This window comes from Spermophilus citellus, assembly GCF_964194105.1.
Source record: "Spermophilus citellus genome assembly, chromosome: 2".
NCBI lineage: Eukaryota > Metazoa > Chordata > Mammalia > Rodentia > Sciuridae > Spermophilus > Spermophilus citellus.
In genome coordinates this window covers 8293707-8319935 of record NC_138183.1, presented here as the reverse complement: position 1 = coordinate 8319935, position 26229 = coordinate 8293707, and the positions used below count along the sequence as shown (strand labels likewise).

At 44.7% G+C, this 26229-nt stretch overlaps 1 protein-coding gene across 4 annotated transcripts in view; it reads left to right on the top strand.

Moving 5' to 3' along the window:
- The window catches only part of GARNL3 (GTPase activating Rap/RanGAP domain like 3), a 148185-nt gene that overhangs the window by 79497 nt on the left and 42459 nt on the right, over positions 1-26229 (top strand). For all 4 annotated transcript variants that reach the window (XM_081281953.1, XM_081281952.1, XM_081281951.1 and 1 more), the window contains exons 8-15: positions 791-854; positions 4790-4816; positions 9702-9777; positions 10429-10527; positions 12773-12876; positions 18664-18772; positions 20959-21004; positions 21604-21710. In XM_081281953.1, the coding sequence (XP_081138079.1) occupies positions 791-854; positions 4790-4816; positions 9702-9777; positions 10429-10527; positions 12773-12876; positions 18664-18772; positions 20959-21004; positions 21604-21710 (632 nt within the window). The remainder of the gene's footprint in view (positions 1-790; positions 855-4789; positions 4817-9701; positions 9778-10428; positions 10528-12772; positions 12877-18663; positions 18773-20958; positions 21005-21603; positions 21711-26229) is intronic.

The following is a 26229-nucleotide window of genomic DNA, read 5'->3' as shown; positions in this document are numbered from 1 at the left end:
TTCTTTACCTTTAAAATGGGGACAAGGAGGCATGGCTCAGTGGGAGAGCACTTGCCTGCCATGCACAAGGCTATCCTAGCAACAAGCACACACAGCTAAAGTGGACAAAACAGTACCCACCTTCTGGGGACTAAATGGGGTGTGGGCGCCAGTGTGGAAAGTCCTTTTCACATATTAGTTCTTACTTTTACCTGTGACTCGTGAATATGGGCATCCTAGGTGGAAGGGGCCTTAGAGATTACCTAGTTCACCCTCCCTGTTTGACCTCTAGTGGAACTTAGCTTTGAGAAAATTCATGTTTTTTGTCCTAAGTAAGACATTAAAAAGTACTCTTAAGGATATTTTGCTTTGTGTGGTAGAGCAGTCACCAAAGGAAGAAAAAAAGTCAGTTGATCTTATTTACATTTCATCATTTTTCTAGTACATGAAAAGAAGAATCTAGTAAACTAAAATAAGAATTTTTATTCTTAAAAATAAGAATTTATAAGAATTTTTTAAAAGATTGCCTAAAATAGATGTTCCTGATTCCTCCCCACTCTTACTATATGAGTATCACTCAGGGACAGTATGTAGGTAAAGTAGAATGTGGTGTTTGGTGACTTTCACATATTTGTTCATTGATCATTTATTTGTTAATTGGTGTCTCCTGTGTGCCAGGCCCTTCAGAGAAGCCAGCCGTGCTGTTCTAGAATCTAGAAGATGTTATCTAACTTCTCTGGAGAGCTGAGATTCATTCCACATTGCTTAAGTCTTCACCTCACTGTGGCTCACTCTGTCTATTCTATTTCAGTGCCATGAATCTGGACAAATTTGAGAAAGGCCCTAGAGAAATTTTTCTTCCTGAGATACAAAAGGTAATGAAAAATTTTGTTCTTCATAATTGTATAGAACCAATAACCATGTTAGGATGGGCCTGACAGGGCTGTGATGCCTAGGCTGGGGTTCAGGGTGAATCACCTGTGTACTTTTAAAACATCCTCGCGGGAGAACCTCATGTCTGAGATTCTGCAGGTTTGGGGAAGAGCCTGAGAATCTGTTTCTCAGATGTTCCTTGAGTGGTGCTGACACCTAGCCACGACCGAGTACCTCTGAGCTGTGGTCCTCAGCCCATGAACCAGTAAAGTGTGTGTTCAGAAAGGTCTTAAAAGTCAGCCTCTTCCTGAATGATACAGAATCATGTGGAATGTGAAAGATATTTTTAAAAATTAATAAAACAAGGCTGGGACTGTGGCTTAGTGGTAGAGCACTTGCCTAGCATGTGTGAGGCACTGGGTTGCATCCTCAGTACCACATAAAAATAAATGAATAAGTAAAGATTGTGTCCATCTATAACTAATTTTTTTTTAATTAAAAAACACAAAATGACCATGTGCTCTTACTCATTCAGAACTGTGCTGAGTATCAGAGGATTCAGAGTCCCCAGAAAGCTATCCTGTTCTCTTAGGGACCTTTAAAGGGGGAATAAAAGTTCAGTCATAATCTAGATAAGATTCATGTGAAAATACAGCCACACTTCTGTCTCGCAGCTGTAAATCATCTTAGCTTTGAAAACTTCCCCACTCACCACTGATCCCTGCCAGAGCCTCTGGTGTTGCTGTCCACCTATCAACCAGTAGCTACTTTTTTAGAAGTTCTGAAAAAAGTTCTCTTCACAATTTTAGGAATAAGAATATTTTAAAATCTTGAATTGTGTTAGTGGGACCTTAGCAAAGCAGGAACACATGGCAGGAGTGCCTGCTTCTGAAGAAATGTCATCTGAAATAAGGTGCACTGCCATCACCAGCAGCGCACCAATCATATGGCAAAGTGGAGATTAAAGAGACTGTAAGCGCAGGGGCTGGGTGACAAGGGAAAAAGCTGAGAGGCAGTTTTGAGTTCTGTTCAGGGGGCGACAGGGAGCCAGTGGGGTCTGAGGGTGATGAGGGCTGTGCTTTGTGTGTTTGGGGAAATAAGCCAGAGCGAGAGGCCTGGTGGGAGCAGAGTACCCTGGCGTGCATTCCTGAGCTAAGGCATGGTTAGCCTTGAGGATAAGGTCGTTGGCTCTCAGCCTTGCTTACCTCAAATATTCATAAGATATGAATTTTCATATCTTTTATTTTGATTTAATGTTTAAAATAGTATTTGTACCCTGCCCCAGCCCTAGAAGAAAACTCAGACAAAAATAGGTGCATTGGGTTAAACTAAGCAATTTTAAGCCATGACATGCTTTAAAGTGACTATAGCACATTTGAATTGCAAATATGTCATTACCCTTGTGCCTTTGTCACTTCATTATACAGAGTCTTAACCCTTCCTTCTTCAAGGGGGGGGGGGGATGTGATCCCGCCACCATCCCTGCCCCCAGATGGCCCCAAAACCCCCAGAGCCAGCTGTGGTGCTTTGGCTCTCAGACTGCCCTGCTCGGCCCTCCCCATCTGCTTTCTCTCTTCTTCAGAGTAAAAGGGGACAAGAAGAAAGGTCTAGAGCCATCTGCCCACCTCTGTCATCCCTTGCCCCATACTTTCGTGCTGTCCCCACTGTGTGTGACTTTCCTGTAGAAGGAGTCCTTCACGAGCCTCCGCTGTCCCGCTTTCCAGTGCTGGGCGTACTTGGCAGGGCTGAGGCTCAGCTCTGCACCAGGCTGTTCCAGCTGCAGCCTCTCAGCAGATTCCCACAGGAGCCCATGAGCAACAGGCTTTGGGATACAGGGAAAGAGTTCTGAACAGTCACAGGCCGCAGAGGGTGAATGGGAACCCAACCAACTGCACAGGGGGCATCTCCCACGAAGAGAGAGGGCAGCGGTGCTACTTACAATGGCTGCTAGACTGTTGTGACATTTTTCTCCACCAAAATCTTTCCAGGACAGTGTGTTATTAAGCCAGCTCCCAGTGGATGGAGAAACCTGGGTGCCTCTGCTTCTTCTGCTTCTGTCCGACAGCTTTCTTTCCAGCTGGTTGTGGTGTGACTCTCCTAGATGAGCAGGAGTTTTATAAAATCTGTAAGGCTAAATTGAGCTTTTAAAGCATTCTTAGGTTTTTTTTAACATTTTTTTTAAGGTGTAGATGGACACAATACAATGCCTTTATTTTTATGTGGTGTTGAAGATCGAACCCAGGTCCCGCCTATGCTAGGCAAGCGATCTACCACTGAGCCACAATCCCAGTCCACATTTCTAGGTTTTAAAAAAGTATATATAAAATCACTCTCTACCAAGTCAGTCAGTCATATATGTATAAAAAAATCAGTGTCATCCCCAGACTAATGATTAGAATCATACATCCATCAAAAATACCACAGTCAGACTCTGTTAAGAAACACTCCCAATAGACCAGATTATACTTCCAGGCTAAAATTACCAACTGGGCAACAGCAAAAGGAGGACCTAACTGATGCTCACAATTTTAGGAACAAGAATATTTTAAAATCTTGAATCGTGTTAAGTAAACTTTAGCAAAGCAGGAACAAATGGCAGGAGTGCCTGCTTCTGAAGAAATGTCATCTGAAATAAGGAAACTTTAAGATAAATGTAACCTGGCAGCCTGTGACACCTCCCCACCCCCATCCCCGTAGTAGCTGAGTGTGGAGACCCTCTCCCTAGAGCTCAGCAGGATTCCTGCTTAAAGCTGATCTCTGCAGCCTGGCTGCCAAGGACAGCCCCCGTTACCAGGCCAGAGACTGGTGGCAAAACACCCAGTCCTGACACTTGCTGGGATCTTGGCAATTGGGAAGCCCGGGTCATGAGCGCCTCCTTGTCTTACTCCCCACATCAGTTAAGAGAAGGCCCCAGATCCAGCTCTTACTGGCAGGCCTCGTGACCTTAACTCAGACCCTTCCCTGGGATTCTGGAACAGCTGAACTGCTCACAGGGTACTTGAGAAGATCTAAAGAAACTGTGGGAAGAGAACTTTGCAATGAAATGCATGATGACATGCAAATATAAAGATGTCCCAATGAGAAAAAATACATAATAACTTTATTTTTTCCCAAAACTTAGAAGTAACCAAAATCACAGAATTCTGAATGAAAAAGGCCTCCTGTTAAATAAAATGGGGATTTGTGTGCCTTGCAGAGTTCTTTCAGAGTTGCCAGGTCTCCAGTGAACACAGCTCCTCCCTTCAGCCTCCTCCACTGCCACCCTGGCTCTCTCCCTCCTGTCCTCCCTACAGCAGCAATGGCTCACCAATGGCCCCCACCTCCACTCACCCACTGATCCCTGCCAGAGCCTCTGGTGTTGCTGTCCACTTACCAACCAGTATCTACTTTTTTAAAAGTTCTGAAAAAAGTTCTCCCATGTAATTAGTCTACAAATTTATATATGGAGTGACTGAAAATAATAAGGAAAGAAATCGGAGGCTGATTATATCTATGCTGCATACCAGGCTTTCCACACATAGCAACCTGTGCAGAGTTAAGACGGTGTTATCCTTGGGCAGTGGGTGAGGAAACAGAGACCCTAATGGGCTAAATATCTTGTGCCCAAACACACTAAAGTACATGACGGAGCAAGGATCCAAAGCTAGGATTCTTCAGGGTCGCTGTTCCACGCCTCTCATAGGAGAGGGTCTTAGGAGACGACCTGACCTAGGGTCAGGCAAGTTACAGGGGACAAACCCAAGATTCTTGGCTCCTGCCTTTGGTCATAGTTTTGTTTTATTTTGTTTCCCCCCCAAAAAAGATCCATAAACAAATTTTTATTTTCAAAATGTTTTAATGCAAAACTGTGAGTTAACTGAAATTCGGCTTCCACAGAAAGCCAAAATCAAATGAGACCCTACACATGCACGTAACTTTTGAAACCTTTACTTGACAGGACTTGCTGGTTCTTGAAGAACAAGAGGTGAGTGTTTTTATGGAGCCTTTGTTTGGCCATTTCTGCTTCCTGTGAGTCAGTGTGACACCCTTCTGGGTGATTCTGCGTGGGTCTACAGTGTGGGTCCTTCCCACAGGAAGACTGGACTGAGGGGTTTGGTCAAGGCATACTTCAGAATTTTCTATGCTGCTAGCTATAAAGATATAAAAGCAATCAAACTACTTAGTCTGCTTGTGATCAAGGTAAGTAATGAGGCTTTAATTTCTATTACATTAAAAGAGGATGTTTGTACATTAGTTATTAAGCAGATTCTAAATATACAAGATCCTTGACTTATTTGCATGTTTTTGTGTCCTATTGCCCCATTGTTTAAAAATACGTTGGAGGCTGGGGTTGTGGCTCAGTGGTAGAGCACTTGCCTACCACTGATTTGATTTGATTCTCAGCACCGCATATAAATAAATGAATAAAATAAAGGTCCATAAACAACTAAAAATATTAAAAGAATACTTTGGGTTTTCTAAGCACATATCTAATAGAAGGAGATGTCCAAAATATTATCAAAAGGCAGCTGAGTAAATAAATGATGGTTTAGGAATATTGTGCTCCTCCATGAATGGTAATTCATCTGTCCAGTTGCTCAGACAAATTTTGATGAAATCTTTAATAACTATCTTTCTCTTTACACCCCATATCTAATCCATCAGCACATCCTGTTGATACTTCTTCATAAATATCCCCAAAACAAACACCTCTCAGTTGCCTCCACCACAACCACGCTAGTGCACTGCCACCATCCCAATCTTCTCTGGCCTGAACTATGAAGGCCGGATCTCTGCTTCTCAATGTCATTTCCATTCTAAGGGAATACTTACCTGAAGCAGCAAGAGTGCCCTGTTATGGTGATTTGGAGAGATTTGAGCAATGGTTGGTGTCTTGTCTGAGCTTCTTGGAGAGCTGTGTGACCCAGGCATTCTGATTTAATCCTATGGCTTCTCAGCTAAGATCAGTTGGTATCTTTTAATCCCAATTCTAGCCTATTCTAGTGGTAAGCTGTAAAGATGGGCAGGAAAAAAGTTAGTAAATAGCACCTATGATGTTCCTGAAAGGTTAGCTATTTGATAAAGGGATGTCAGTGTCCCAAAACCCATGTTTTATTCGGCACCCCCAGGAGAAAACAAGGCATCTTGTCCTGTAATACACACTGGGATAGCAAGAGAACTGTAGGGACAAGTGGAATCCTAGAAATATAGAGCATGTCCAGACAGGAGAAACAAGGTGTGGAGTTTTGAATAAGGCCATCCTTTCTCAAATCCAAAAGATTGTTCTGGGATCATTGGGACTTTCATTTCTCCTCATACTTCACTTCTTGCAGAAGAAATATAATTCCTAACATACTATTAATTCCAAAGCATGGGAAGTTCTGTTTCATGAAGTTTAAAGCTTAAACTTTTTAAAAAGTTCCATACAAGTAGAAATGAAAAATGTGACCTTGTCTCTGTGTCTGAGCAGGACTTATGTGCTAAGCAAATGAGTGCTCCCAGATTCCCTCTAGCAGTCACCTCTCTCTGGAGCCCAGGTCTGCTCTTGGGACCTTGAAAGCTGCCTCCATCCTTCAAGATCTAGTGCTCCAAATGGCAGCCAGCCTCTCGATGCACTAAGGGTGTTCTGTTGAGTGGCTCATTCTGATAGGATCTGATAGGAGCTGGGGTGTAGCTCTGGGAAAGGGTGTGTTTGGCATGTTTGAGGACCTGGGTTCAGTCCCCAGCACCAGAAAACAACAACAACTGGAAAAGATCCACTGGTCAGTTCAGCCCAGATCAAACACACTCCTCAAATATGAGAAGTCACTATATTGAGGGATGCCCTGATTTCTGGAAATAGATGAGAGTTCCATGTTAGTCATGGACATCATTTGGGAAATTCTAAAAACCAAAGTATCTAAAAGAACCTATAAGAAAGTTTAAGAATTTAACAGGGCCTTGCATCTGAAGGCGATTTGAAGCAGGAGGTTCCATATAATTTATCTTTTAAACTGGTACCCTCTTTGGGCTAGGGATATAGCTCAGTTGGTGGAGTGCTTGCATTGCATACACAAGGCGCTGGGTTCAATCCCCAGCACCACAAAAAAATAAAAATAAAATAAAATAAAAAACAAACAAATAAACTGGTACCCTCTTGAGAGTAATACCAGGACAACAGGCAAATCAGATTCAAGCCAGGGCTGTCTTGGAAAATTTGGTTGCATAATCTCTCTGCCTATAAGTGATCTTGAAGATCCTGTGCCTTCAGATGCACAAACATCCCCATCCTGCACCCTCTGTGCCCTACAGACTTTGTACTTATGCAATCTGACCCTGACACCATGTGATGAAGACTTAAAAAGGCCCTGCAACACCAGTCTTTCTGGGGTCTCCACCTAAGCAAGAGGGGTCATCAGCAAAGAGAATTGGTAGCATGGCCAGCCTCAGAACAGCCCCATAAAGCTTTGAAAACCACAGCTCAGCTTGTAGCTCTCAGCTTTGCTCAACTCATAATCGTCTTGAGAAGACAGTGGCATGACATTGGCAAGAGCTGTGGTCAGAAGTCAGGAGGCCCCCTACTGTTCACTTAGTACCTAGTCTCTGCTTCCCTGGACTTCCCTGTCCTGTCTGTAAGTGAAGGGGTGGCCTCCAGGGACTACAGGTCCCTTCTGATCCTAACAAGCTGTTAGTTCATGGCCCATAGCTCTGATCATTGACCTGATCCTTTTCCCCTGGTTTTTTTGGCTGCCAGTTTGGCTGGACCCAATCCTGGGCTTTTGGCAGCCTGTTGTTGTTCCTGAAGTCCAGTGACTCTCACAGCAGGCTCCCTGGACAGCAGCACTAGCACCTCCTGAAAACCTGGTAAATGCAGACTTTGGGGCCCTATCTCAACCTGCTGACTTAGAACTCAGGGGTGGGACCAGCAATCTTTATTCTAGCAAGCCCTCCAGGGCATCCTATGCCTGCTCAACTTAGAGAGCCGCTGCTTCAGTCCCTGCATAGTTATTTCCACAGGGGCCATCTGTTAGAATCCAAATTGCTACAGATGCTTTTTGAGGGACTCCCAAGAATGGAAGAGTTACAGCATCTTACGAGGGATGGCTGTCATCACTTCTAAAATAGATGAAGGAAAAGCGGCAAACTGTAGAAACCCAAAGTGAGCAGAGCTCCCTGACAGAATTCTAAGAAACTGACCAAAACTGGCTTGTGAGGAAGAGATGATCACCCGGAGGCAGCTGGTGAAAATGAGTGATTTCTGACCAGGTTTGTCTCTTCTCATTTATTACACACACATTCACATGAATTCACCTCCAAGTCCTGGCACCTGTGGTCAGCCCTGCAGATACAGTGGAAAGTAAAATGTATGTGATCCCTCCTGCAGGGATTTGGGCTCTGGTGGTGGAAAGAAACGAGTGTTCAGGTTCCTTAGAAGAGCTACAGAGTGAAGGGTGCCCTGGTGGGGATGAGTGGGGTGTGCGGCTCTGTCCCAAGAGTGAAGGGGTGGCCTCCAGGGAGATTTGTCCCAGGAGATTTCTCTGAAAATTGCTGCTTGAGCCAAGACCTGCATAATTGGGAACAAGCTGCCATCCCAGGGGCTGGGGAAGAGCTCAGGTGAAGGGGTTGGCCAGAGCATCCTCCTTCTTCCTGCCTCTGTGTAGAAAACCACTGTCACTGGTGGGTGTGAATCTGACTTGCGGGCATGTTAGGACAGAAAAATGTTGAGAAGCATAACCTCAGACTCCAAGATTTTCAGATTCTTAATGCTCCCAGATTCCATTGTCCTAAATCCCGCTCCTGCCTTGACCTTCCACCTCTGACCCATTGGGCAGGGCTCTGCAACTTTGTTCCTTGTCTGTCCCTTGATTGACCACCAAGAACTCCCCACTCAGTGGTGGGTCACACAACTGTGCAGGGAACTGATTCGCTTCCAACAGTGGGATTTTTTTTTTAAATTATGAAACACTTCAGGAATGCAAGAGTGAAGAGAATCATGTTATGAATATCAGTAAACTCATTGCCCAGCTTTAGGGAAAAAACAAAACAGAGTTGAAACCCTGTTTCTCACTCTCTGACCCCTTTCCCCTGTCTTCCTCACTTCCAATAGAAGCTGCTCTTTCGTTTGGTATTTGTCATGTCCACAGGATCCAATTTTATTAACTTGCTGTTTGAGGTCGAGGACGGCAGACTGCACATTGGACTAGCGACTGCTTGCTTGGCTTTTTTTTTTTTTCCTTGCACATCTGTTTTGTGACTTGTTCAGATTAAATATCTTTAGGAATTGGGGAAAATGAGCTTTTAGTATAAATTGCCCACCATTCTGTTTCTAAAAGAGTCCACAAGACATTAGCCTAAGATTGTTATGTTCGGCTTTGAATGACAATGAGCTCTCCTTTGCTGACTAGGATCTGGACTGTTGCGGGTGGGTGGATTAGAAGATGGTGCCAGCCCCATGAGTTGCTGTGGCCATTTATCTGGAGCTCTGTGTTGCCCCAAAATGGACCTGGCATCCTGCAGGTGCCACTAGTAATGAGATTGCCAATGAGTTAGCACACATAGAAGCATATGGTCTCATCTTTAAATTTTTTTTTTTTAGAGAATTTTTTTAATGTTTATTTTAGTTCTCGGCAGACACAACATCTTTGTATGTGGTGCTGAGGATCAAACCCGGGCCGCACGCATGCCAGGCGAGCGCGCTACCGCTTGAGCCACATCCCCACCCATCTTTAAATTTTAAAAACCTATGAAAATAATGTAATTATTGTCATTCACATTGTCAAAATTCGAATGGGAGGAAGGGATCTCCAAGTGTCCAGCCTGGTGACATCTTAGGACTGTGCACACTCTGATGGTAAAATTAACTTCCACATCTTTTGTTTTCTTATTGTCAGGGCTCTGTGAATTTCAAGTTTGGGGTTCTTTTTGCCAAAGACGGGCAGCTCACTGATGACGAGATGTTCAGCAATGGTATGTGAACACCACCCCCCTCTGCATACAGGAAACCCATCCTGCCTTGGTGCATTTTTGACAGTTGAAACTGAACTCATTGGAGTCTTTAATCCAAGAAGACAGATTTTTTTTAAATTTCAGGGTAAATTTTGTAGGGCAGTTGTTGCCCAGTTTCATTCATTTGGCAAATATTTACAGGTCACCTGATTTCTACCAATCCCTGCTCTGGGCACCAGAGATACAGTCTAAGTGGGAAAGCACATGGATTTGGAGAATTTGATTCTGCAGCGAAAAACTTTCCTGTGACTTTTATGCGGGGAGAGTTATACAATGGTGTCTTCTTCCTGAGATTAATCATTTTTCGTGTGAAATACCTGTTAGTTATTGGTGGAAGCACTACTAATGTTTTCATTAGTAGTGCAATTCTAAACATGGTGATCCTATGATGATCTGGCAGTGGTAAGGTTGTTCATCTGGTTCTTTCCTGGTAATTTCCTTTCCTCTGATTCCTGGGATTATGAAACTTCCTCACAGACCAGGAAGAGGAAAGGTGGCTTCATGCTGCGCACCTCAGCAGTGCCTCAGAACCTTCAAGTGATGTCAGTGGTAGTTAGAAAACAAAGGCTTGGTTGCACCCCTGTTCTGTTCATACTTTGCCTCTTCCTGCAGAAATTGGAAGTGAAGCTTTTCAAAAATTTTTAAATCTCCTGGGTGACACAATCACTCTCAAGGGCTGGACAGGCTACCGTGGCGGTCTGGACACCAAAAGTAAGCTTGCCTCTTGATTTATCTTGTTGTAGCTGGTAGAATTTTATTAATCAATTTGATCTATGTTTGAACTTATACCCAAGATGAGGGAAGGGATGGACCAGAGACAAAGGACAGGAGTCGAGCATCACCTCCAGTCTGACAAGGGTCACTGGACACATTCAGTGCCTCCATTGAGCTTTGCAAGACTAGTCAGCCTCACAGCCTCTAGGAGGTGGCAGTAGTCATGATCCGCCCATAAATACAGTTATACACCACATCATGACATGTCCATCAATGATGGACCACCTCTGTGACAGTGATCCCACAAGATCACATCACCTAGTGACACTGAAAACATCTCAGTTCGTGTCAGTATGCTCCAAGAGGTTCACACAAGGATGAAATCAGCTAAGGACACCTTCTCAAAATGTGTCCCCATCATTAAGTGATGCCTATCTGTACTTACTATTGAGCACCATCTGTGTACCAGGACTGTAGTACATATGTAGATAAACCAAAATGGGCCCTGCCTTTCTAGGAGCCTAGAGTTCACTGAACACACGGCCAGTAAACAGCTAACAATCAAATAGCTTAGTACTAAGTACTTACAGCAGTTAAGGAGCAGAATGCTGCTGGGACACTTTGCCAAATCTGGGGGCTTGGGAGAGGCTTCTCTAGGGAAGTGATGTTTGCAGTGAGAGGCAGGGATGACAAGTGGCAGCAGCTGGAGTGTCTTAAGGAGAGAAGAGCACTCCCAGCAGGGGAATATCAGTGAAGTCCTCGAGACTGGAAAGCATGTGACTTCTCCTAGAAACTAAGAGAAAACATTTATAACTGGAGCGAGCAGACGGGCCAGGAAGGATGCCCTGTGGACTGGAGAAGGGAGCAGCATGACCCTGCAGGAAGTCTGTGGTCCCCTGGGCAGGGGTCTGAATGGAGCAGGAGGAGGGGCCAGTGGAGAGGTGGTTGCCACAGTCCAAACAGGAGGTGGTGGCCACCGTGGCTGGGGGGCAGCAGACTGGCAGGGAGAAGAGTGCACTAACCGGAGAGCCCTTTCCAAGGCAGAGGGGGTAGGACTGAAATGTGGGAGGTGAAAGGAAGAAAGGACCCCCCCACAGCATCTGGGCTTCTGGCCTGGGGACGTTGGCCGTGGTGGCGCCTGGGATTATGAAACTTCCTGGGAGCATCTGAGAGTGGGATCTGGGGGTGGGGCCTAAGAGAGGGTGGTAGATAAGATCCAAGTTTAGATCTTATGTCTAGGTAGCACTTCTGTCATTTTCCTGTGCATCTCCTGTGCCGCTGTTTGATCTTCACAATCAGGCCTTTAGAACAGTCAGGCAGGTGGTAAGAGGCTTCTTTGGCCTAAATGTGACAGGCTTCAAATCTGGATGCCCCGGCCCTCAGGGAGCCCCGTCTTCCCACCAGCCCCCGTTGGCATCATCTCAGATTCTGAGTCCGAGAGCAGGGTGTGTGAGGACTGTGCTGGAAGTAGGCCAACTGACAGGGCCGGCGGGAGGCCATGGCCCCAGCCTCCCCAGAACAAACTCTGTGTGCACACGGTGAATTCCCAAGTGTCCGTAAGCTCATCATCCCAGGACCAAACACAGCCTCCCTACTCTGGAGCAGACTACCGTCCCCGGGGCCCCCGAGACAGCCAGGCACTCTGTGGAACACTTTGTGGATATAATCTTTTTCAGTCTTCCCAGCATCCCCCATTTTCAAATTAAGAAACTGAGACCCAGAGAACAGTGAGATGACTTGTCAAAAGAACTATAGCTTAAAATAAATTAAGAAAATGCCATAAAACAAAACCTTAAACTTTGGGGGAAAAATAATATAGCTAATGAGTTTGAACCCAAGTCTGCCTAACTCCAAAGCCCCTGCTTTCAACCACTGCACAATTCTGCCAGATATATCACTTGCTTTTGTCTCGTGGACATGATAATTGTGTCGTCTTGTGTTGATTTCATCCTGTACGCCTCAGCAACTGGAAGGCAGGGAATCGTAGCAAACTTTGCTTTTTAGCCCAGACTTCTCCTGATATCCTCCATTCTGAGGCAAGACATGAATTAGCAAGTGAGCTCAGAGAGAGAGGAGGTCTTTTCATGTGGGTAGAAGCTTTGCTTCCACTCAAGTGGATAATCCAGAATGACTTTTCAGAGTGTCTTCACTGTATCCTTACTCCTCGATCTGCAGATAAAAGCTATTTCCCTATGGCCTCAGAAGGTTCTGCATCCAATAAATGCACACTTGTATTTTGCAGATGACACCACAGGGATACACTCAGTTTATACTGTGTACCAAGGGCACGAGATCATGTTCCATGTTTCCACCATGCTGCCATATTCCAAAGAGAACAAACAGCAGGTATGTGTGAACACGGGCTCTTTGAGAACACCAGCCATCAGTGACCTGAATGTGGAGAGAGCACCATACTGCTTTCACAGAATTGAGACTGTACGTTACTATAGTAGAATATCGCTACCAATTTAGGGATGCTTTTTACAGTCTGTACTCTTAAAACTTTCAACAAGACTTTGGAAGCTCTATTCTCACTGATGCTATATCACCATAAAGAAATAAAGGGACATGGGTAATAAAGTGCATGAGTGTGTGAACGTGTAGATGTGTTTGCATGTGTGAATATAGTTTCATAGACTCATATTAGTCTGTATTGTGCTGCTATAATGAAATGCTCCAGTCTGGGTACTTTGTAAAGAAAAGGGGTTTATTTATCTTACAGTTGTATAGATTCAAGAGCATGCCACTGGCATCTGTTCAGCTCTAGTGAGGGACTCATGGCAGATGATATCATAGTAGCTGTCATGTATATGGAAGAAATCACACAGCAAGACAGGAAACAAGAGAGATTCAGGGAGGTACCAGACTTGTTATAACAACCCACTCTTGCAAGACCCACAAGAGAAAGAATGGACTCCCATGAGAAAAGTGTCAGTCCTCAGTAAAAAAGGGACAGACATCATTACCCTATATACATGTATGGTTACACTAGTGGAGTGACTTTGAACCATGGACAGCCAGAGGAATGAGAAGTTGTGCTCCATTTGTGTACTCTATGTCAAAAAGTATTCTATTGTAAAATAAATAAATAATTTAAAAAAAAAAGCATAAGAAAGCAAACATTAAAAAAATATATGTCAGTTCCACCTAAAGACCTCATCACCTCCCACAAGGCCCATCTCTCAAGGGTCTCGTCACCTTTTGACACCACACTGGGGGCCAAGCTCCCAGCACATGAGCCTCCGGGGGACATGCTCACACCACAGCAAGACACCCCAGAGACTGATTTGCGTAGGTGTTGCCTTGCCTCAGTGTACCTTCGGTCATTTCAGAATGAGACTCCAGGACATAAAACAGTGGATCCTATGCGGTAGCTGGCAAGTGCTGTTTTCCGGGCCGCGGCAGGTTAACCCTGAGCGTCTGCATGGGCAGCACCATGCTGGGAAATTCCCTGTACACTTCTTGCCCACCCCAGAGGTTGGCTATTTTCGGGGGAAATTCTCCAGTTCAGACATGACAGAGGCTGGGGGTTGGGGTTCCATGTAACTTTTTAGGAGATTGTTTCATGCCTTTCCATGTTGAAGGCATCAGTATGAGGCAGCATCACTGATACGCATGGACGGTTGTTCAGATTTGTGAGAAATAGGAACCTAGAGAGGTGTTAGGGCTGGGAAGCCTGACCCGCTGAGCAGGATGCCCTGGACTCCAGGGCTGCGCCCTGGGCGCTCTGCACACCTGCTCTGTTCTCTTCCTCCTTTTTCATGGCAGCAATAGTGGAATCATTCTCAGCTCCTCTCTTTTGTCTCATCCCACGTTTGATTTGGCAGGAAATCCTACTTGTTCTACCTTTAAGACTCACCTAACTGTGGCCGCTCGGCACACTGGTCTCCGTCACCGTCACCTCTCAAATGGACCATGCTGTAGCCTCCCTGTCTCTCCTTTGTCCCCTGAAGCCAGCATCTCAGTCCAGCAGCCAGAGTGAGCCTTAAAATGTAGGTCAGGTCATTTCCCAAACCACATGGCTGCCACTCCACCAGGGAAAGCCTCTGTGACCCTGTTCCTTCTCTCATTTTCCCCTTGTTTCCTGCATCCCATCACATGGGCTTTCTCCCTCTTCCTCTCCCAGGAGAACCTGGCCTGCTCGGGGTCTTCGCCTTGCTTTCCAGGCCACTGAGCTCTCTCCCAGCCCTCCAGCAGGCCTCCTCGTGCCTCCTTGGACCTGCTCAAATGTACTCCAAAACTAACCTCAGGCACTCTTTTTTGTTGTTGTTTTTAAAATATTTTTAGTTGTAGATGGACACAGTACCTTTATTTTATTTATTTAACTCATATACCATGCAGTTCACCCTTTAGAGCACACAGCTCTGTAGACTCTAGTGTGTTCGCAGGGTTATCCAGCAGTCAGTGTAGAGCATTTCCATAACTGGAAGAGAAGCCCTCTCCCCTCAGCTCTCCTCTCCCACTCTACCTTGGTAACCGTGAACTTCCTCTCTATCTCTGTATTTGCCTGTTCTGGACTCTTCCTATAAATGAAAATACATGGTAGCATTTATTAAAATCCCTTTTTAATTGCTAAATAATTCTCTATAGTATGGCTTTATATCACATTTTGTTCATTCAGCAGTTAATGAATTAATAATGACTTTTTAAAAACACTTTTAGTTGTAGATGGACACAATATCTTTATTTTACTTATTTATTTTTATGTGGTGCTGGGAATATAACCTAGTGCTTCATGCATGCTAAACAAGCACTCTACCACTGAGCCACAACCCCAGCTTTAATGATTAATATTTATTGTGGTAAAATATGCATAATGTAAAGTTTGCCGTTATAACCACTGTTCTGTGTGCAGTTCAGTGGCATTGAGGACTTTCACATCAGTAGGCAACTGTCACCACCATCTATCTCCAGAACTTTTTATTTTCTCAGACTGAAACCCTGTACCCATTAAACAATGGCTCTGCTTTTTCCCCTCCCCTAGCTTCGGATGGCCACCATTCTACTTCCTGTCTCCCAGCTACTTGAGGTTCCTCATATTTTTTAAAAAATATTTTTATTAGTTATTAATGGACCTTTATTTATTCGTTTGTTTATGTGTGGTGCTGAGAATCGAACCCAGTGCCTCACACATGTTAGGCAAGCACTCTACCACAAAGCCACAACCCCAGCCCCAAGGTTCCTCATATTAATGGAATAATAATTTTGTCCATTTGCATCAGCTTCTTCACTTAACATAATGTACTCTGGGTTCATCCATGTTGAAGCATACGTCAGGATTCCCTATATTTTCAAGGCTGAATAATATTCCGTTGTGTGTATGCACCACATTTTCTTTATCCATTTATCTGCTGACACTATGTTCTTTTGCACTTTTGGCTCTGATGAATAATGCCTCTATGAATATGGATATACAAACACCCAATTGAACCCTGCTTTTAATTCTTGAGGTATATATTCAAAAGGGGAACTGCGGGATCATATGGTAAATCTATGTTTTGGGGGAGCGCCCATGCCCTTTTCCACAGTGATTGCCCCTTTTACATTCCTGTCAGCCCCACACAAGCTTGCAGTTCCTCCTCACCTTTGTTATTTCAGGTGCCACAGAGTGGGCATGAAGTGAGGTCTCATTTTGGCTTATACTTCCTTAATGATTCATGATGTTGACCACCTTTTCATGTGCTTGTTATCCACATATAAATTTTCTTTGGAGAAATATCTAAGTTGTTTGTCTCTTTTTAATTGGATTTTTTGCTGTTGTCATTGAGTAGCAGGAGTTTTCTAATATAAATTCTGGATATTAACCCTTATCATATATCTGATTTGCAATTACTTTCTCCCGTTCTCCACTGGGCTGCCTTTGCACTCTGTTGACAGTGTCCTTTGGTTTACAGAAGTTTCCAATATTGATGTGTTCTGATTTATCTATCTTCTTCTTTTTTCCCCCAGTACTAGATGTCAAAATCAGGGCATTTTGTGCACGCTACACAAGAGATCAACTACTGAGCTACATCCCCAGACACTATCTTTTTTTTTTTTCCTGTGCTTTTAGTGTCATACCTAAGAAATCATTGCCAACAATAATGACTTTTCTTTCTTTCTTTCTTTTTTTTTTTTTTTTTTTTTTTTTTTTGGTACTAGATACCAGCAGTGCTCTACCACTGAGCCACATAACCAGCCTTTTTTTTTTTTTTTTTTGAGGCAGGGCCTCATTAAGTTGCTAAGGTTGCCCTTGAACTTGCAATGCTCCTGCCTCAGCCTCCTGAGTCACTGGATGTGTGCCACTGCACCCAGCTAATAATTACTTTTTGCACTGAATTAAATTGAAATTTGGAGATGCTCTCTAAACCTTAATTTCCCCATAATATCCTGTAAGAATCAGCAGGGGCCCTCTTTTCCAGGAGCTTGCAGTACAGAGAAGATTCCGGGAAGCCTGGGCAAACATTACTGTGCAAAATAGAAAGTCATAAGCCCCAAGGAAGGGCATCAGGAAAGTTCTACAGACACCAGGGGACAAAGAAGGCAACATCTAACGGAAACAGGGAGGCTTCCTGGGCAAAGTGTAATTTGTCTGGGCTTAGATAATGAGGTTTATGTGGGCTTGGTACTGAATGGGAGAGCAATTGCTTGGCTTGCATGAGGCCCTCTGTTTGATCCCCAATACTGGAAAAAAATAAAAAAGAAAAGAAATAAGAGACAAGGCAAAATAAACTGGGTAAGCCAAGGCCCTGTTGTATTTATTTTTTTGCCACAAAACAAACCACTCCTAAACTTACCAGCTGGAGAAAACTGGTTCACAACCTCTCATGGTCCTGCATGTTGACAGCTCAGCCAGCAGGTTTTTCCGCTGCTGTCTCAGGGAGCCTCCTCAGAGAGTCCCCTGGCAGCTGAGCTGGAGTTATTTGGAGGCTGGATGGGAATGCTAGGAATCTGTCCTTGCTCCCATCCTTGAAGTCTCAGGGCCTCTCAGGGGCCTCTGCATGGCCTCTTGGGGGACGCTCTCCTGTCTGCAGCAGAGCTCACTACTGACAGGTGGCACAGCCCTCCTGGCCCCCTGCACAAGTTCCATGTTCCAACAGGAGGCAGCAGAAACTATGGTGCCCTTTTTTTTTTTTTTTCACTCAGAGTTCAACCCCGGGACACTGTACCCCTGAGCTGCATCCCCAGCCCTTTTTGTTTTACATCTTGAGACAGGTTCTCACCAAGTTGCCCAGGCTGGCCTTGAATTTGCAATCCTCCTACCTCAGACTCCCAAGTTGCTGAGGTTACAGACTCTCCTTTTGGAGTCTGGACTGGGCACCAGTTTAGGGTTACATTTGTGACAGTTTATTCATTGCTGCACTATGCAGCCAGTCATATTCAAGGTGAACCACCTCTTGGTAAGGGGCATGAGAAAGAATGAGTTTCCATCTGTAGTCCCCCATAACCCAGAACTGAGGACACATGGGATCCAGAGGAACAGGGAGGCATTGTGATTGACCAAACAGGCAAAGGCTAGGGCACAGGTGAGCAGTAGCCTCTGTTGGGGTGAATGCAGCAGTATTGGTGACAGCTGCACTCACTCATTCGTGCACTGTGACAGCTTTTGCCACAGGAGCTGCCTGGCTGTGAAAGGACCACATGGTCCTTGAAGCTGAAAACATTAAATTCTGACCCTTTACAGAAAAAAATCTTGTCAGCCATGGGTCTAGGAGATCATTCTGGATAGGTCAAATTTGGTAGGCCATTGTTCTCACCAAGTGTGTACTTCAGAATTAGCTAAGGAGGACTGGAGATATAGGGAGAAAGAAAAACTAGCTAAGGCATTTATAATATAAATGTTTGAGCTCCTCCCCTGGGGATTCTGATGCACCCCCTTGTTCAGTGCCCAGCTCAAGAGATGAATAAAGATAAACCTAATAGGGCAGAAGAGTGAGGAGAGAGTGGAGGCCAGGAGGCTGGTGAGGAGGCTTTTGTAGACAAGAGGAAGTACAGGCCTGAGTCAGGAGATGGGCAGAGAAATGGGAGGCAGCAGTCAAGGTCAGCTGAGGGTCAGGCTCTGCTGGCTGCTGTAGATTGTTATACAACATCCTGTTTTTCAGCTCTGCCATATTTGAGCAGCTTTCTCAGTGATGTTGTTTGTGCTCACTGCAGGTGGAAAGGAAACGCCACATTGGAAACGATATTGTCACCATCGTGTTCCAGGAGGGAGAGGAATCTTCTGCCGCCTTCAAGCCTTCCATGATCCGCTCTCACTTTACACGTATCCTGGGCCTGTTGACTGCTCTGGTTTAGCAGTCTCACTGGAAGTTATTGACCTATGCACAAATGTTATCACTCACATGATTTTTATTGTTTTGAGGGGGTTATTTTTGGGGACTGGAGATTAAACCCAGGGGTGCTTAGCCACAAAGCCACATCCCCAGTCCTTTTTTGTTTTTGTTTTTGTGGTGCTGGAGATTGAACCCAGGCCCTTGTGCATGCGAGGCAAGCACTCTACCAACTGACCTATATCCCCAGCTCCCCATTCCTTTTTTATTTTTTATTTTGAGACGGGGTCTCACTAAGTTGCTTAGGGCCTCACTAAGTTGCAGAGACTGGCTTTGAACTTGTGATCCTTCTGCCTCAGCCTCCTGAGCTGCTTGGATTTCAGGCATGCGCCATTGCACCTGGCAGTGACATGTTTTCATTGCTATGGTCTGAGACTCCCAGTTTTGGGTTTTTTTTTTCCAAGGTTTTGCATTTTTGCCTCTTCCTTTGCCCCCACTAAATTTATGGATAGATTAGCTCTCAGAGAATTCTTGAATTCTGAGGGAAACTTCCTGCACCCATCAGTAATAAATGAATTAGAAGAATGATAGGTAATGAATTTTTCTTTAGGTATCTGAGTAATTTTTCTTTAGGTATCAAAATTTGTAAGTTAAAAAAAAAAAGCCAAAATCATTGTGCCTGGTTGATTCTGAGTTTGACCATAGCTGCCACATTACCACCTCTTAAAATCTGAGAAGTGAGTTGATAATATTTTAATTTGCTTCCCCTAATTACTGTTCATCTCATAGTGCTGGCAGATTCCTGTGATGAGACTGACGTCCCCTGCAGTGTCTGAGCCCAGCTTGGCCAGACAGCAGGGAGCATGGACTCAGCCATTCCAGATGATAACTAATCATGGCCCACTTGCTCTGGGCCACAGGCTGTGACAGTGAAACCCACAGGTTGTAAGTAAAGGGCAACCAACAGGCATTTCCATGATAAATGCTATCTAGTTTTTCATGTTCCCTGAAGACTCCAGTAGAAATGTCTGGAGACAGGCACTTTGGGACTCAGACATCTCTATGCTTTGCCTTATCCCTTAGAACCTGAAATATAGCACATTAGTAAGTGTTTAAAGTTGAAGTCTCCAGACTTCTCCTAAGAAGGAAGAGAGGAAAACAGGTATTTGCCTCCACCTGCACTATGGATTTCCCCCATCCTCATCCCTGCTTGCTAAAACTGTCTCCCCTGACCACTGAACTAGGACTCATATCACCTCCTTCCTGCATCAAGTCCCTGGACATAGCAGAAAACTTCCCAGGTGCACCCCAGGATAGGGAGTGAGGTGGCTTTAAGTGGCCAAATCAATTTTTTTTTACTCTCCCTTCTTTGTAAGTTTTAGATTTAGGGCTTAGCAGGTTCATTTCTGGAAAGGACAGCAGGAGTTGTTAATGCAAATTCTATTCCACCCAGCCAGGGAAGGGAAATGCCAAGGACCTGGTGGCTTTGTGGCCAGCTAGGAGAGGGAAGCTAATGGAGCATGGATAGAGGAGGCCACTAGAAGTGGTTGTGCTATTTTGATTTTTCAAAAGAGCTCCATGGAGAGCTCTTTTGAAAATTCACACACTGTACAATTCACCCTCTTCTTTTTTTCTCAGTGCTGGGGATGGAACCAGTACTCCAGCGCAGAGCTCCACCCCCAGCAGTTGTGCTATTCTGGGGTTGGCAGGCTCCAGCTCAAGCTCGGGAGACTCTGCTTAGAAGCTGTCACCAGCCACATTGGCTTGTTCTATCTTGTTTTGTCTACCAAAGCCAAGAGAGAGAGGGAAGGTGTATAGTGGAAACATTTAAATTGCTTTTCCTCTCGAACATGTGAGATGAAATATATGACTAATTTCATGTTGGGGTCTTGTTTGCTCTCTCTGCTTGGTTGGCTGTTTCATTTCATATCTTTATTTACATTGCTCTCCTGTCAGCTTTGGAGACGCAGCTCTTTCCCAGTGGAGGTACACACAGATGCTCGGGCCAGGCAGGGGGCTCTCCTGTAAAGAAGCCACAGCTGTGTCCTAACCCGAGGACCTTAGGAACCCTAACCACAGAAGGGCTGGGCAAGAGCCTTTTGCACAAGGACTTTCCACAGCACAAGCTGTCAACTGCGAGCGTCAGGGTTGTTGATTATTTCCTTGACCATCCCCACAGATATCTTTGCCTTAGTGAGGTATGACCAACAAAATGACAATTACAGGTAGGTGACAGCCTCATCTCACTTCTTGCTCTGATTATCTGTCTACATGTTAATTTGACATTGATTGATACTCTTGATGTGCATATTTCTTTTTGAGCCTCTTTTAGAGGCTCCTGTCTCCTTCCTTTACCCTTCTGTGCTCAAAAATTAACAGTTAAAAGTTATCATGTTGTGAAAAGAGTATGAACTTCGACCAAATAGATTTAGTTTTGAATCTCAGCCTTGTCACTTGTTAACTCTGAGGCTTTGTGAAAGGGTTGATTTCATCAGAGCCTCAGTCCTCTGTAGAATGAAGGGAACCACCCCAGGCAGCCAAGGGAGAATCGGACTCAGGGCTGCGTATTGGAAGGCCAGCTGTGCCACCTGTAAGCTGCGGGCACACAGAGGTGACCACTGCCATTATTCCTGGGGAGTCTGACCTTATCTGTAGCTGATGAGTTAGACCACAGAGGATGCAGGAAGTCTTGGCCATGGCCCTGAAAACAACTCAGCTGGAAAGGAGGGCAGGGCCATGGCCGAGGCTGCTGGACACAGTGAAGGGCAAAATAGTGGTGATCTTTGAAGAAAAACCAACTAATTCTGGAATGTTTTCTGTGTAGGCTGAAAATATTTTCAGAAGAAAGTGTACCACTCTTTGGCCCACCCTTGCCATCTCCACCGGTGTTTACAGATCACCAGGAATTCAGGAACTTTTTGCTAGTGAAACGTAAGTTTCTCTTTTGAAATGTTTATGCAATTTGTTCTACATCAGAATCTCTCTCTTCAAATCCTCCCAGGATGCTGCAAAGAAACCTCCTGTTGAAGTATTCCGGGCTCTGGGCTCTGTTCATTCTTCCACAGCACACATCTGGTTTCTGGCAGTGTTGTATAGGTTTCCTCCTGGATCCTCATATACAGCCACCCCCCGCCCGCATGCCTTGTGGTTTGACCACCCTTGCCCCACACAACACCAGGGGCCTCCAATTAACCTGTCCACCTGGGGTCCTGGTGCAGCCCCTGGAGCCTCTGCTCTGTGTCTGTGCCTTTGTCACAGTGGGATGGAGGGGAGGGGGGAGGAGGCTGTGATTACATTAGGGGTAGGGGGTGAGACAGACAAGTGGGTTGTGAGGGGGTGTGCAGCTCTGCCCGCCCCAAGCCTCACCAGCCCACGTGCATGTGTCTTGGCTCCACTGATGATACCCCAGGGCCTCACTGTGATTCCCCATCCTCTAGACTGCAGAGCTCTGCCACGCAAATACTCACACCCAGCGTGTCCCTTGGTCACCCTCTCTGGAAGGCCTGGGAGGACTGTCTCTGGTGATCAGAAACAAGTCTCTTGGCTTACTCATGCACCCTCTTCATGGAAGTGCAGCTTGCAAGCCCCAGGGCCCTGGCAGTACCACTCAGTCTGTGCCCTGTGAAGAGGCCACTTCTAGCCTTCTGCCAGGCACGCTGGGCACTGCAGCTGCTCTGCTGGCTGCCTCTCATCCCTGCCCACCTACAAACATGGTCTGCCTAATTCTGTCACTATTGCTATGTAGATGGGAGCATTTGGAAAAGCTCCTGAGCCCTCTTCTGTGTCCATCTCACTGGCCCCAAGGAGCAATATTGAGTTCAAGGTCTCAGAGTCCTTCATGGACACTGCTTCTCCTCTTCCTGCCTTAATCCTCCTACACAATTAACCAAAAATGATCCCACAGGCCAGGGCCAGGGCCAGACATAAGTTGTCCCTCCTTTGACTTCCTGTCTCCCCAGTTCGTTCTTCTTGGCCTTGCACAGGAATCTTCCCTCAGTAGCCACCAGAAGCTCCCTGGTCTGCACATGTAGCTGGCACTTGAAAGAATGAGTGTCACTTAACTCCAGGCACCAGAAACATCCCCGTCTTAGCCAATAATTGATAACCACTCTACCTTCCAGAATCCCTCCAGCCCCTTGCAGAGATCCTCTCATGATTTCCAGCCTCTCCCCTGGTGAATAAGAGACGTAAGGCACATGTTGGCCAGGCTCCTTCATGGTCCCAGCTGGCCCCAGAATTGTTATTGCCCATTCTTTAGCCTGCTCCAGGGTCTAAGGGCAATAACTCCCCCTCATTGGAAACAACAACAACAAAAAAAACCCTACTGTAGACCACTTGAAAAAGATGATGGTCCTATCTCTTCCTTTCCGGTGTCCGTGCCCCTTCTTTGAATGCTGGAACAGGGGTCATAAACTCAAATGCCTAGAGAGGCGGGGAGGGAAATGAATGAGGGAGGGGTAGAGCAGAGGACAGTGAGGAGCATTGGGAGCTGCTGTAGACTGGAGAAACGCCCCCTGCTCCAGCCAGCTGCTGCCTTTCAGGAGCATGAGCCCGTGTTACCAGATATTCTGAGTTTTCAAAACAAACCAAACATCTGAAATTCTGCCTGATTTAAACTGTGGGTCCATATGGTTCAAAGCCCAAGGATCAGATGAGAGCAAGAAACAGCCAGCAACAGGGAGCAGGCGTTGCAGCACCAAGCCCTAGGGCCCTGGAGCCTAGGCACGGGAGGTAAGCACTCTGGCAGGGTATCTGCAGAGGGCTGAGGCCACCAGGGCTTGTGGTGCTTTAACACTAGATTAGTTAGAAGGTCGCTTAGCAACACTGGAACCCAACTCATAAGTAGAATCCTGCCATTTTTTTCTTTTTTTTTAAATTTATTCAATTTGTTATACATGATGGAAGAACGCAATTCATTTCATATTACACATATAGAGCACAATTTTCTAAGACACTGATTATACATAAAGTATTTTCACACCATTCGTATCTTATACACATACTTAGGGTAATGATGTCTACTCATTCCACCATCATTCCTACCCTCTTGCCTTCTCCTTTCCCCTCCCTCCCCTTTGCCCTATCTAAAGTTCCTCCATTCCTCCCATGCTCCCCCACCATCGCCATTATGAGTCAGCATCCTCATATCAAAGAAAACATTTGGCCTTTAGTTTTTTGGGATTGGCTTGCTTCACTTAGCATTATATTCTCCAGCTTCATCATTTACCTGCAAATGCCATGATTCTATTCTCTTTTAATGCTGAGTAATGTTCCATTGTGTACATATACCAAAGTTTCCCTATCCTTTCATCTACTGAAGGGCTTCTAGGTTGGTTCCATAATTTAGCTATTGTGAATTGTACTGCTATAAACATTTATATGGCTGTGTCCTGTAGTATGCTGTTTTTAAGTCATTTGGGTATAAACTGAGGAGTGGGATAGCTGGGTCAAATGGTGGCTCCATTCCCAGTTTTCCAAGGAATCTCTATACTGCTTTCCAGATTGCTGCACCAATTTGCAGTCCCACCAGCAATGTATGAGTGTGCCTTTTTCCCCATATCCTCGCCAACACTTATTATTGTTTGTATTCTTGATAGCTGCCATTCTGACTGGAGTGAGATGAAATCTTAGAGTAGTTTTTATTTGTATTTCTCTAATTGCTAGAGATGTTGAACATTTTTCATGTTTGTTGATTGGTTCTATGTCAGCTTCCGAAAAGTATCTGTTCAGTTCCTTGGCCCATTATTGATTGGGTTATTTGTTTTTGTTTCTGTATTAAGGTTTTGAGTGCTTTATATACCCTAGAGATTAGTGCTCTATGTCTGACGTGCTTGTGGTAAAGATCGGCTCCCATTCTATAGGCTCTCTATTCACTTCAATGATTGTTTCTTTTGCTGAAAAGAAGCTTTTTAGTTTGAATCCATCCCACTTACTGATTCTTGGTTTTAGTTCCTGCACTACAGGAGTTTTATTAAGAAAGTTGAGGCCTAAATCCGACATGATGGAAATTTGGGCCTACTTTTTCTTTCATTAGGAGCAAAGTCTCTGGTTTAATTCCTAGGTCCTTGATCCACTTTGAGTTGAGTTTTGTGCATGGTAAGAGATAAAGGTTTAATTTCATTTTTTTTTAAGTATTTATTTATTTATTTTAGTTTTTCGGCGGACACAACATCTTTGTTTGTATGTGGTGCTGAGGATCGAACCCGGGCTGCACGCATGCAAGGCGAGCGCGCTACCGATTGAGCCACATCCCAGCCCCCGAATTTCATTTTGTTACATGTGGATTTCCAGTTTTCCCAGCTCCATTCGTTGAAGCGTCTATCTTTTCTCCAATGTAGGTTTTTGGCGCCCTTGTCTAATATAAGATAACTGAAGTTGTTTGGATTAGACTTTGTGTCCTCTATTCTGTATCATTGGTCTATAGGTCTATTTTGGTGCTGATACCATGCTATTTTTGTTACTATTGCTCTGTAATATAGTTTTAGGTCTGGAATAGTAATGCCATTAGCTTCACTCTTCTTGCTAAGGATTGCTTTGGCTACTATGGGTCTCTTATTTTTCCAGACGAATTTCATGATTGCTTTTTCTATTTCTATAAGGAATGCCATTTGGGATTTTGATTGGAATTGCATTGAATCTGTATGGTGCTTTTTTTTTTTTTAGTTATACATGGGCACAATATCTTTATTTTGTTTATTTATTTTTATGTGGTGCTGAGGATCAAACCCAGGGTCTCACACGTGCAAGGCGAGCACTCTACCACTGAGTCACAACCCCAGCCCCCTGAATAGTGCTTTTGGAAGTATGGTCATTTTGACAATATTAATCCTGCCTATTAAGAACAAGGTAGACCTTTCCATCTTAAGGTCTTCTTTAATTTCTTTCTTTAGCATGTTATAGTTTTCATTGTAGAGGTCCTTCACCTCTTTCATTAAATTTATTCCCAAGTATTTTTTTGAGGCTATTATAAATGGGGTGATTTTCCAAGTTTCACTTTCAGCAGATTGGTCACTGATGTACAGAAATGCCTTTGACTTACGGATGTTGATTTTATATCCAGCTACTTTGCTGAATTCATGTATTAGTTCTAGGACACTTCTAGTGGAATGTTTTGATCTTCTAGTTATAGAACCATATCATCTGCAAATAGTGATAATTTGAGTTTTTCTTTTCCTATCCATATCCCTTTAATTTCTTTCATCTGTCTGATTGCTCTGGCTAGAGTTTCAAGAACTATGTTAAATAGAAGTGGTGACAGAGGGCATCCCTGAATCCAGCCATTTAAATAGAGCCAATCAGCAGTGACTCATTGGCTCCTCAGAGACTTGGAGGGAAATGAAATGAGAGGTTCCACAGATCTGACATTAAACATATGGAAGGTAGATAGGAAGAGAACAAAGAAGCTGTAGGTGGTGGAGAGGGCACATTGCAGGGACAGAGCCTGGGGCCA